Here is a 12,180-nt window from a genome sequence, read left to right as displayed (position 1 = left end):
CCCCGTGCCACCAACTCCACAGTCTCGGGAACACGAGCTCCGCAAGGCTCCTCCTAACCCCGCACCCCTCCCGGCCCACGGCTGCCCTCGCACCGGGCACAGCGTCCCGAAGTGAGGCTTCCCACCAGACCGCGATCCTTCCCGAAGTTTGGCACTATCGCGGTTAAGTCGAGCCCGGGCCAGGAGCACCGAGGTGCGGGACTCCCGCACACCCTCCCCGCACAGCCCTGCGGGAGCGGCCCCGACCCGCCGGCACTGCCCGGCGCCTCCGGGCGCTGCAGGCCACGCACGGAGATGCTTTAGATACTTTTACAGCAAGAAGCAAAACCAAAAGGATTGAAAGTGCTTGATACCTCTTAGCACACCTTTTGCCTTTCCTCAAACCCCCTTCCTCCCCTCCCGCTGTCCCTCAGGCAAGAGATCACTCGGACCGAGCGCTGCCCTGTCTCAGCCTCCCGGCCCCAGGAGGGAAGGACAAGCAAACCCTTCTCGGGAGCAAGAGGTGAGCACAGCTCTTCATCGCCCCGATTCCCCCTTCCTGCCCCCCGACGGCTGCGCTCTGCCACGGGACGGGGCCGGGGACTCCCGGCTGCCGTCACTTCTGCCCCCGGGGAAGTGCCGCTCTCCCGTCAGCGGCGCAGGCGGCGGCAGCGCCCGCGGGGCTGGAGGCGCGGGCGGGCCGGGAGCCGCCGGCCGGCGCGCGACGTCACGCGGCGTGGGGCCGTTGCCGCGGTGACGCGAGCCCGCCCCGCTTCCAGCGCCGCCTCGGCGGGGCGGCCGCGCCCCCGCTGACGGAAGCGAAGATGGCGGCGGCGTCGTCCGACCTGCTGACGGGCTGGTGCCTCTTCGGCCTGGCGCTGCTGGTGAGAGGCGGCTCTCCCGCCCTGCTGCGGCCCCCTCACACATCCCCTCCCCTTCCCTAGGCCGGCTGCTACTCCTTCTTCGGCCGCTCGCTGTTCCAGTGCTGGGCAGCCCGGCCGGTCTCCTCGCCCGTGTCCCTGAGCCTGCCCCGGCCGCGAGTGCTCCCCTGCGGCTCCCGCGGTGCCTCGGCGGTGGTGCCGCAGGGCAGAACCCGGAGCCGGGAGCGGGGGCTGCCTTGTCCCCTTGCCCGGCGAGCCGCGCTGTTTGTGTTTCCGCGTGTTCCGTGTGTGAGCGCTGGTGTTGTTGCTCGAGCAGCTCTTAAGGAAGGGTGACTTTTGTTGTGGTTAGTGTAATCCTGGTGCTGTGTGTTCAGGTGAAAGGTACGCTGTACCAGTCATCCGTACAGGGTCTAACGTCAGTACCTACTTGCTGACACTGTTATATGCAACTCATAAGTTTTTTTCCCTGTGTATTTCAGGCCATTTTAATTTTCTGCTGGATTTATGTGCGGAAGTATCAGAGTCGGCGGGAAAGTGAAGTGATTTCTACCATTACAGCAATTTTTGCCTTGGCCGTTGCTCTTATCACATCAGCACTCCTGCCAGTGGACATATTTTTGGTCTCATATATGAAAAACCAAAACGGTACATTTAAGGTATGGACTTTAAAAAATATTAATCGCCTCTTCAAAACAAGCACTTGTGTTGCAAAAGGATGCTCCTGGGTTGTGAAAGTGTCTGAAATCAGTGCTAATACCTGTTTTAGTGACATGACTTTTCTGAAAATTGTGTACTAGTACTGTGCATAAAACACTCATGTCTGGTATTTGAAATGGATTTCAGTTTTGGCTTCTATACTTTCTCAGATGTTCTACTCTTTTGCAAATGCTTGTTCCTTCTGTTGTGCATAAGAGTGAATGTACTGTCCTGAAGATATAAACAAATTGCTTAAGTGTTGCTTTTTAGTTCATCATGATGGGGCATTGTAGAATAATATTTGTTGTACTTTTGTTCAAAAATAGACTGTATTGCCCCTTTGTAACTTAGGATTATTTTAATTGATTTTTTTTTGTCAGCAAAAAGAATTAGTACTGGAACATTTAAATATTTACTGTGGTAATCTACCTGCAATGTAAAGCCTGAATCAACAAGCATTTTGAAAGCTGCAGAAACCCTTGGCGGAGGGGAATGCAGTAGTATCTCTTTTTGGCTGATAAAGCCTTAGCTGAATTACTGCATTTATAAACCATAGGGGGTTGCTATGCAAAATGAGTTCCCAATGAGATGAGTATTTGCTGTCATCTGCTCTAAGTATTTCTGTAAGAGATCTTCCCAATGCTTCAAATATTACTTGATTTTTCAAAAAGAATTCTTGAAGGTCTTGACTCTGTGTCTTTGTGAGGACATTGTGAGTAACAAGAGGTCAAACTGGAGCATGTAGCTAACTTGAGTAACAACTTACTTGGGTTTGGAGGCTAACCGGATCTCTTGTAAAAGTTATGATCCTGAAACAAAAGATAGAGCGGGAGAAGGGTAAATGCCTGTGCACCAGATGGTTTTGCCCTCCAGCCCTACTTCCAAAGGAGGATATAGGTCTTGCTAGATCTCTTTAATGCTTCAAAACTAGCTTGCAGCTAATACAGTGCTTTTTGGTTGGTGCTTATATAAATGCAAGTTATGAGAAGCCTTTAGAATTGAGCTGTGATGTATTTTTTGTCTACTTTATTGCTCAGGGTTAATAAATTAAGCTGTTGCTCAATGTTATTCTGAAAAGTTTGTGTTTTCAGACCTTGCTTGTTTGGAATTAAAGTCATTATAGAAGATGGAAGAGATCTTCCATCTCTTCCATCTTCCATCAAGATTTCATATGTCAGAGTTCTAGCAATTCAATGAAAATAATAGTCTTAAGTACATTGAGCCTGAGTATCTAGAGAAATAACCATGATGCAGCGTGGTCCAGCTGAAAAATGCACAGCTGGTGGGGACTAAGCAGAATTCACTGTTGCAAGGGACACCTTTTTGCTAAGGTATACTTTGCCTGATTAGAAAAAAGCCTGTGTGAACAGGTCATCAAAGGTGGTCATCAAACTGCAAATTTTTAGTTAAGGCAATATAATTACTAGAAGAAAAACTAATTATAATACTGTTTTTCATGGTCTAGATTTCCTTGTTAATGGACAAATGCTGTGATATGGGGAGGTGGGTAGATTCTATTTAAAAATTGTACTGAGAGCAAGTGTTTATGCTTGTGGTAAAGGCTTTTTTTGTCAAGTACCTTTTTGCCTATGCTTTTGAGGCTTCTTTGTCCTGCTTAGTTCCTAATGTTTATAGATACTTCTCATGGCTTGTTGAAATACAGTTGCCCCATATTTCCTTAAGGAAGCATTTTTCTGTATCTTTTAAGTCTCAGCTGAATTGAGTTTCTAGCTTTGCAGAAATAACATGAGATCTACTGACATTAAAGTGCTTGATCCAAACACAGGTGTTGAAATTATGGTATAGAAATACTAATGTGGCCTTCTAAGTTGAGTGAATCTGAAATCAGTCAGCACCTATAGGTAAACACAGCTTTATTGATTTAGTAATTTCATTTAATGGGTAATGTTGAGGTAGGAGGCTGGCAACATCTTAAAATGAGGCACATGGTGTCCTGCACAGGACTGGGAGTGGTGATCTTGATGGTCCCTTCCAATTTAGTATTTTCTATGATTCTGTGGTCTTCATGAGTGGTTAAAGCTTTTAAACTGTCCTAAGTAACATGTCCTTCTTTCCTGCCATTGCTTTGCAAATAGGATAGACAGAATTGTGTTTAGAATATTTCCTGAAGATGACTGGACCATTCTTTCAAACCCAACACTTCCAAGATCCTCTAAATGATGCTGGGGTCTGAAGGATTATGGCTCTGGCAAGAAACCTTCATTGCTTTGGATGGGCAGAGTGAGTTAAGTCTTTATCTTCTCAGTGAATTTTTGAGGGAGATCCAGGTAGCAGATGTGGATGATATTCTCTGTGGATAAATTAGTAGTTTATTAAAAAACTCCAACTGGATGATTTCAGAGATGATGCCAAAAGAGCATCTGGGCACTTACCCAGATTCTAAGTAAAAATTTTTTCTTCTTCCTCCCAGCTGTAATTCCTGGTATCAGTGTTAAAAGTGATGAGAAACAAGGGTGCTCATCTTGAAAGAGGTAGTATATGTGAACTTTCAGTTCATTTTTAATGTATCTTGACCCTACTGTCAACTTGTAGATACAGCTGAGTGTTTACAAGATGAATAAGATTGTAGCAAACCTAGGGACATGTTACACTAACAGCAGAGGTTAAATTGAAGACTTTGATGGTTCAAAATTCTCATTGTGAATTGTGTGTGTGTTCTGTGACAAGGGAAGGTGGTATGTCCTGGCTACAAAGATTGACTGAACTGTAATACCCAAGCAGGGTATCTTTTCTGAAGGTTGTGAATATTATGTTGTTTTCTGGGGGAATTCACTTTAAAGTGTTGTGTAGCCTTTTTCCATCATGTTTTCTGAAGTGCCTTCCTTGACAAGGGCTGTATGCTATATCTTGGTCAGCCTTTGTTAACTTGAGGTTTTATTCATTTCAACAAGATTGTTAAGATACTATTTATACATCTTTCAATTACTACAAATTATTGTTTATGGTAAAAGTAGCTTGTAGCATTTAGCACATAGTGGTGTATCTCACCATATTTTAAAACTTATCAAATATTATCTTAAAGTTTTTATACTCAGTGACTTGAGCAGGTTTGCTATTGGCAAGTTTTGCACAGTAGTTACACAGTAGAATTTACTGTAACACCTTTTCTGGAGGGTGGGATTTCTTCTATTCCTAGTACTGTTAAGTAGGAAAGGAGGATTTTGGTTTAATGCTAATAAAAACTTGAGTATTACCTTGTAAGTGAAGTCCTGATAATGTTCAACAACACCACTTCAGCTCCAAGGTTTTGACTGTGAGCACTGTCAGTGCTTTAGTTTGTTTCAAAGGACTTCAAATGCAACCAGTTGCATCTGATCTGTTTGATCTGAAAACTTGTTGGATTTACAACAAACACATAGGAACAGAAAACCTTGCCATAGCTTAAAAATGTAATATTGCTGCTGGAACCCAAGTTCTCTGAGTTTGACCTACAAGTCTCATAAATATTTAAAGTGTAGCTGATGGGGTTTTGCAGCAGGAAGACTGCTTGAAACAAGGATGCTCACATCATTGTACTGTCTTCTTTTCCTACTGTTCTAGCAGAAGGCAGAGAAGGTGATGAAACCTTTCCTTTTCTTTTTGAAATGTATGAATTCTTGCTACTATATGAAGTTAAAAGCCAGTGGCATTTCTTTCAGTCTGGTTAAAACTGAATGTATCACAAGCCTTGGGTGTCTGCATGAGCTGTTAAAAGGCAGTTGTCCTCCTAATGATTCAAATAGTAGCATCTGCTTAATGGGAAGTACTTTTTGCAGACCATTTAAGGTGTTTTGCATCTTAGGAGGGTGTGAGGGGAACAACTCATAATATAGATGCTCAGAATACAAAACCACTAGAAATGTCCAGGGTTTTTATTTTTAGAAAGGTGCTAATGGAGAAGTTATTGACGGACACTATACCTCCTTCCCGAGTAAGAATTACTACTTATGAAACAATAAAACTTTGTCAAAAATTGTTGCTAGGCAGATGGGGCTGAGATGTGCATGTTTCTGGATGCTACTTTCCATCTGGAAATCAAAATCCTGCCACTGTCCCATTCTGGACAGGCTGGAAGATCTGAGATCTGGATACAAAATTTCTTCATATCTAACCATGCTATGACTCCATCTCCAGTCTTTGATACTGTATCTGTCTTCTGTTGCCTAAGCTTTGGGAGAGGCTAATCAGAAGAACGAGTGCTTCATCTACATTTGATGAAACATCACAAATACTGAGACCCGTAATGTTGCATAACTTTAATCTCTCTTAAGACACATTTGCAGAGAATGAGAGCTAGCTTCCCTGGGTACTCATGAAAGTCTTACAGCAGTGACAGTAAAAATATCAAATTTAATGAGGACAAAAACATGAAATTCATGGCTGTTCCTCACCAAAAATGGTGGAAAGTCAGATTAATTTGCAATGGTTTTATGTGGGGAAGTTATCTGTATAGTTTGAATAGTACTGTTCTGTTAAAATATGTTAACATGAGGCACTAACTGGACAGAGTTGCTGGGAGAAGAAAGACTCTGCTCAATGATTAATGCAGGAGCAAGTACTCTTTGTAACTAATTTTCCATGAATGTCATTATAAAATTAATCTTCTAAGGGAGCTTTGCTTTGGATTTAGCATTTAGGTAAACTTTAAGTGTCTTAAGCTCCTTTTTATATCTTTACTTACATAGCAACATTTTACTAGCATATGTACTTTTTGCACTTTTTTTTTAATGTGACCTAAGTTACAAAATACTTGAGTATAATAGTTTAATATGGGTCATCGTGCTCAATGCATCTATCATTGCAATTTGTGGTTTCCCTTGTCTGTCAGTACAATGCATTGGTACAGGTATTTTAAAAGTGATATGTGTTTGCTAAACTGCATGGAACAAAATTAAGTACAGCACAACAGTGCAGAATGCCTGATTTCTGCAGGTCCTAAGAGAATTTGTGGTCCCATTTTGACACCTTAAACTGTTTGTTGAAGGCAGTATGAATTTTCACCTCCCTAATCTATTGTGCTTTTAAGCCATTCACTGTATATACTGTAAGCTTGGGTTGTAATGAATGGAAAATACTAGATCTAGGATGCTGTCTAAATGAGTTCTCAGCTGAGTCCTGATGTGCTAGTTGAGTAAATTCCTATACCTAGCAGCTAGTATGTCACCAGAGATGCTAAGACTGTCAGAGCTCTGACACTCATTAGGTAGCAGTGCTTGCTTTTGACAAGGCAGTGCTGCTGTCACTAGCCTTTGAAACAGCTCAGATGAACTGGTTACTGCCTTTGTGTTGCTGATGGTGTGTGCATATGGATAATTTGCCAGTTAGAATTAACCGTTTTGCTTTTTAGTTTGTTTAAATGTGGGGCTTTGGCAGCTGACTGAAAGCTGACATAATAATTATGATATACCATTGAATTGGCTTGCATTACATATTCTCCTTGTGCAGAGTAATGCAAAGTTTGTATTCTGAGGCAGATGTAAGTAATGGTGCAATGCACGCATTTGCAATTTGAGTTTGTTTAGTGTAATGTAGCAGCTCACTATTTTAATATGGTGTAGTGTATGTTTCCTAGTATACTACTCTGGTCCTGTATGTAACTTAATTTGAAAAACAAAATGAAAAGCAATTGCAGTGTTTAAAATTCTACATCTGTATTGTGTTAAAAGTGCTTTTCTGTAGCTGAAGGAGAAGCAGTTCTTGGGCAGCTAAGCCATGTTGTATTTCCATTACTAGCTACCTCTTCTATACAGTGGCTGTGCCTCTTAAACTTTGGGTCTCGCTGCTGCTTTTCTTGGTTGTTCTTGGTTTTTGTACGTTTTAAATGTCTCCTTTGCTCCTAGGAGAGACCTTTTTTTCCAGTAGCTACTTTGGAATCAAGCAATGCACAGTCCAGTTCAGTCTTGGTTTTCCCTTAGGCTTGATTAAAGTAAGCATTTTCTTAACATGATGCAATTTAAATGTTCTGTATCTGCTTCTTACTTATTGTAATCAAATTCTTTTGTGGTATATTTTAATCCAAATGCCTAGAAATTTATTTTTCGAAATGCTGTTGGGTGTTAGCCTGGCAGTCTTCACAAACTGAGCTTACCGTGTAGTGTACCTGACAGGTACTTCAGGTGTTGCTTCTGCCTCTTTTGCTAAAATAGTTTTCATATTTTTTTTGCTGATGAAATGTCAAAATGTATGTGTATTGTTCTGCTCAAATTCCAGCTGGATGATAATCTAATTTAGTTCATACAGTGAATTTTAAAATCTTAATGTAAACTGACCTACTGGAAGTCTTAATATAATAAGAAAAAGGAAACTGGTGCTGATTTTCTGAGATGGTAGAAAATGTGTTCATGATATGTTATCAAGCCCATATTCCAGATTACTTTATGCAATTCTGAGAGAACTGATTAACCAAAAGCCAAAGTGTCTTTATGTCTTATGGGAACAATATTTAAGTAGTGTGCTCATTTGCATTTTCATATCTCTCTGTTAGTGTGTGTCTTTACAACTAAAAGGGATTGATCTTACCAGTTTGAAGAAAGAAAGCCTGCATACAGAAATGAAAAAGGGCTTTGACAGTACTGGATATTTTTTTTTCACCAATTCATTTATGTTGCTGTGTTCTTTAGCTTTTAAAGAATTCTGCTTGTGGTTAACTACTTTCTTGCTCTTGACCACATATAGATTGGATCCCACAAAACTAAAACAATTCAGAAGTATGTTTAAGCTGTACTGGCAGCATAGGACCGTTGTATTCAGTCCCTGAGTTTGTCTGCCAACTATTATGTCATAAAATATTTAGCCTCCTTAAACCAGTAGTTCCTCTCTTGGAGGAGTGGGAGTGGGCACAAGAACTTGGTTTCAGCCATCTGGCTGATTGTAGTTTCCAACATAGTTAAGAGTTGTAGTTTCACTTTCATTGCTTCTATTCTCTAGAACATTCTCTAGGACTGAGTTGTGCAGTTACTTTTGACTTGTAAAATTAGATATTGCTAAGTTGAATATTCATATAATTCAAGTTTTGATCAAACAAAAAAGTGAAGTCTTGTACTTTTGAAATAGATGACAGCTTAAACTGGTGTAATAACTAACAAAAATAGAAGTTAATTAAATATAACTGAGCATAATAAAAAGTTTTCTTATTTTTATGCCTAAGTATTGTTGCATCTGTATGTGCAAATTTTAAACAAAGCTATTCTGTGATGGAAATATTGTGTACATTGTGTACTTTGTCCAACTGTGTGGCCCATGGCACAAGAAAGCTTTTAAAAGAAGGCCACAAAAACCATCAGATCTGGAACACCTCTCCTGTGAAGACAGTCTGAAAGAGTTTGGGTTGTTCTGTATGGAGAAGAGAAGGTACTGTGTGGATGTTGCAGCCTTTCAGTATAGAGACAGTTTATAAGAAAGATGTAGAAACAATTTTGACCAGGGCCTGTAGACACAGAAGAAAATGTAACAGCTTTAAACGGAGAGTGTAGATTTAGCTATAAAGAAGAAATTTATTGTGAGATGGATGGTTCTCTGGAGCAGGGTTGCTAGAGGAGTTGTGGATGCCGATCACCAGAAGCATTCCAAGGTCAGGTTGAATGAGGCTTTGAGTAACTTGCTGTTCCTGCCTGTGGCAGGATGGATGGACTAGGTGATCTTTGAAGGTCCCTTTCAACCCAGACTATTCTATGATTATCTTCAGAGACTCTTAAAAAGATACTGTGGGAATTAGCAGAACATATGTGAGAGCTGCCAAAACTGCTTAATGCTCCTTTGGGTCTAAAACCTTCCTTTTGTGAAACTGTTCTCTGCTTATTCCTGTTTGCCCGGTGGTTTTCACTGTTGGCAGCACTCTAGCATGGAAATCTTTAGAAGTAGCATTTTTAACACTCCCTCTCTTTGTGTCCTTGAGCGGTTGCTTCTCATGTAGACTTCTTTTATTACATTTGATAATAAATTCTTCTATCCTTTTTTTCTAGGTCTGGGCTGATGCTAATGTTTCAAGGCAAATTGAAGACACTGTCCTTTATGGCTATTACAGTAAGTATTTTAGCTTTTTTTTTTTTTTTTCCCAAGTAATATGACCTTTAAGTGAAGTAATGAAGTTTTTAGAGGTCATATTGAGTTATCCCTTTTTGGTTAAACATGAGTCTTAGTGCTCTCAAGAGAATATTTTTTTCTCTTCAAGAGCCCCCTAGTAATGCAAATATACTGAAGCCAGTTCATGAAAAGGCTAATGGTTTCTGTTGTATAATCTGTGGTTCACATGTTTCCTGTGTGTGTATTTAGTGGTCCCTTGAAGGAAACACATGGTTTTGCTGTATCTTTTATGGCACCTAACATATGCAGCAATGTGAAACGTGTCTACCATGTATAAAGTTCATGCAATCATGAGTGCAGCACTTTTAAGTATTCAGATTCAGCAACTACCCTGTTCCAAGTAACAGTTACTGTGGAGGAGCATAAAGGAGTTGATTCAAAAGTGGTAATCCTGAATAGAACTGACAGTTTAAAAAGTGACTGAAATAAAATAACTGTTCACCAAACCTCTGTGTAGTCTTATATCAGTTTTTTAGTGGTCCTTATGAAACTTATGAGAAGTTTTACTACTACTTGATATATGTAGTGGGTATGGAAATGTGCTCAGCACAGTTTGAGTGAAATGTTTGTTTCAGTTAATGGTGCAAACTCAGAGGTGGTTGCCTGCTTTTGGTCACATTTCCAAAGACTTGAAGTTTTTTATTTCAGATTATTGTGATTCTTTTGAAAATATTTTTTAGATCAGGAAATGATTTAAAATAGTGGACTTACTTTGTTAAATTACAGATTAATTATTGCATGCCAGTGATAATGACAAACTAGAATAGGCTTCACTCAGCATTAAAATGAATAAAGTCAAAAGTAGTAAGAAGACTTCCATTTTCAAAAAGGAACTTTTAACACAGAGTCTTCACTTTATAATAGTGGAATTTATTTGTATTGGATTTCTTTTCTTTGTAGATTGACAAAGTCTTATTTAACAGACCAAATATTTCACAACTCATAAGGCGGAATAATCTTCAAGCTCTTCTGTGGACAGTTTGCTATAGATTTGTGAGACTGATGAATTTCTGTAAGGTGTTTTGGGCTAGCTGAATGTTTTGGTAAATCTCAAACTAATTTTTTGAAAAAGATTTAAACTGAAATTGGGAAAACTGCTCTTGTTTTTGGCCTTTCTGTACAGGTCTACTTGAAATACTGCAGGAAAATGTCTTATTTCATAGCATATCCTCCAGATGGTGGTAGAGATTTAAACATGGTTTTAAAATTTTTTTCTTTTGTCATCTTAATTTGAGTAGATACCCTTTTTCATAACTGGTTTTATAACTAGAGCTGTGTTGAAGTGAACAATAACAATGACTTGTTTTTTTAGAAGTCTCCAAAAACCATATATAAAAACACAGTGCCTCTCCTACATAATCTAGTGCCCTGCTGCTATTTTGCCCAGCATAGTAACATAACTGATGGGAGAAAGTTAAGCAACTCTTCCATTGTAATACTATTCCACTTTTTTTTTTTTTTTTTTTTTTTTTTTTGCAATCTTCCTAAGAAAGTGTTTGATTGTGGCTTTTTTTTTTTTAACAGACAGGATGAGCAGAAGTGAAGTACCTTTTTGTACTTAAGAACATGAATACCCGTATTTTCTTGTCTCCTGAAAATGGAGAGATAACTATATAGATCCTACTTGACTTGTGTAGGTGTATTGACAATTTATGGTATTAATAATTGATGGACTTAGGTCATTGTCCTTCAATCCAAGTCACTTGTAATTGTAGCAAGAATGTGGAGACTGGAATTTAACAGATATTTTAGAGTATTAATCATTATTTTGCTACTTGCATTGTTTTTTACTGATCAAGCTGCAATTAAATATAGAAAAGCTTTTTTGTTTTTTTGCATAGTTGTTAGCCCCCATGAAAAGTGTTCTGTTTCTCATACTGACCTGGTTTCTTGGCTAGACTAATACAAAAATAGGATGAGTTTGTATTGGTAGAATGGTAAATGAGGTACCTCTCAGAATGAAGCTTGAAATAACTGTATCTTGAAGTGGGATTTCAGCACTTTTCTTAGGAAACCAGTCTAATAATTGCTTTGAAACCATAGTGGCTTAATGTGTTACTATTTCTAAACCCAAATGTAATAGAACATGCCTCACAATACTTTAGTGATTGAACAATGATCAATGGTTGGCAAATGCTCTAAATAAGCAGGTCAGTTTGTTCGGAAGGAAAACTCTTTTCAGAAAGCGTTATAATTGAAAACTGTCCAACACAGTTTGCTTTGTATCACAAAGAATGAGGTTGAAACAATTGACACTAACCTGGAGGTGTTGTGTGGTTCTTCCTCTAGTGAGTAAATACTACTTGTTGGAGTCATCTTGATGTTCAGTGTCCTTTGATGAAATTTTGTGTATAGTGAAAGGATATTATTGGTAGATTCCAATCGTTTTGTGACATAGACCAAGATCTTGACCTACATGTGTTAGATAAGTCCCAGCTATGGTGTGGCAAGGACTGTGTACTAAATTTTATTGCATCTCTTCATGTGTGCTTTGAGGTCTATGCTGAACTTTAGATTTTCCATTTCCTTTTTAAGTCAGCAA

The 12,180-nt window shown here is 39.6% G+C and overlaps 1 protein-coding gene across 2 annotated transcripts in view; it reads left to right on the top strand.

Moving 5' to 3' along the window:
* The first annotated feature begins 735 nt into the window (after positions 1-735).
* LMBRD1 (LMBR1 domain containing 1) overlaps positions 736-12,180 on the top strand; it is a 68,251-nt gene continuing 56,806 nt past the window's right edge. For both annotated transcript variants that reach the window (XM_068183753.1, XM_068183752.1), the window contains exons 1-3: positions 736-863; positions 1,340-1,516; positions 9,518-9,578. In XM_068183753.1, the coding sequence (XP_068039854.1) occupies positions 804-863; positions 1,340-1,516; positions 9,518-9,578 (298 nt within the window). In that variant the 5' untranslated portion in view covers positions 736-803. The remainder of the gene's footprint in view (positions 864-1,339; positions 1,517-9,517; positions 9,579-12,180) is intronic.

The sequence above is a fragment of the Anomalospiza imberbis genome, chromosome 3 (genome assembly GCF_031753505.1).
Source record: "Anomalospiza imberbis isolate Cuckoo-Finch-1a 21T00152 chromosome 3, ASM3175350v1, whole genome shotgun sequence".
Taxonomy (NCBI): domain Eukaryota; kingdom Metazoa; phylum Chordata; class Aves; order Passeriformes; family Viduidae; genus Anomalospiza; species Anomalospiza imberbis.
The sequence above is the reverse complement of the archived record's forward strand: the minus strand, read 5'-3'. Positions and strand labels throughout refer to the sequence as shown.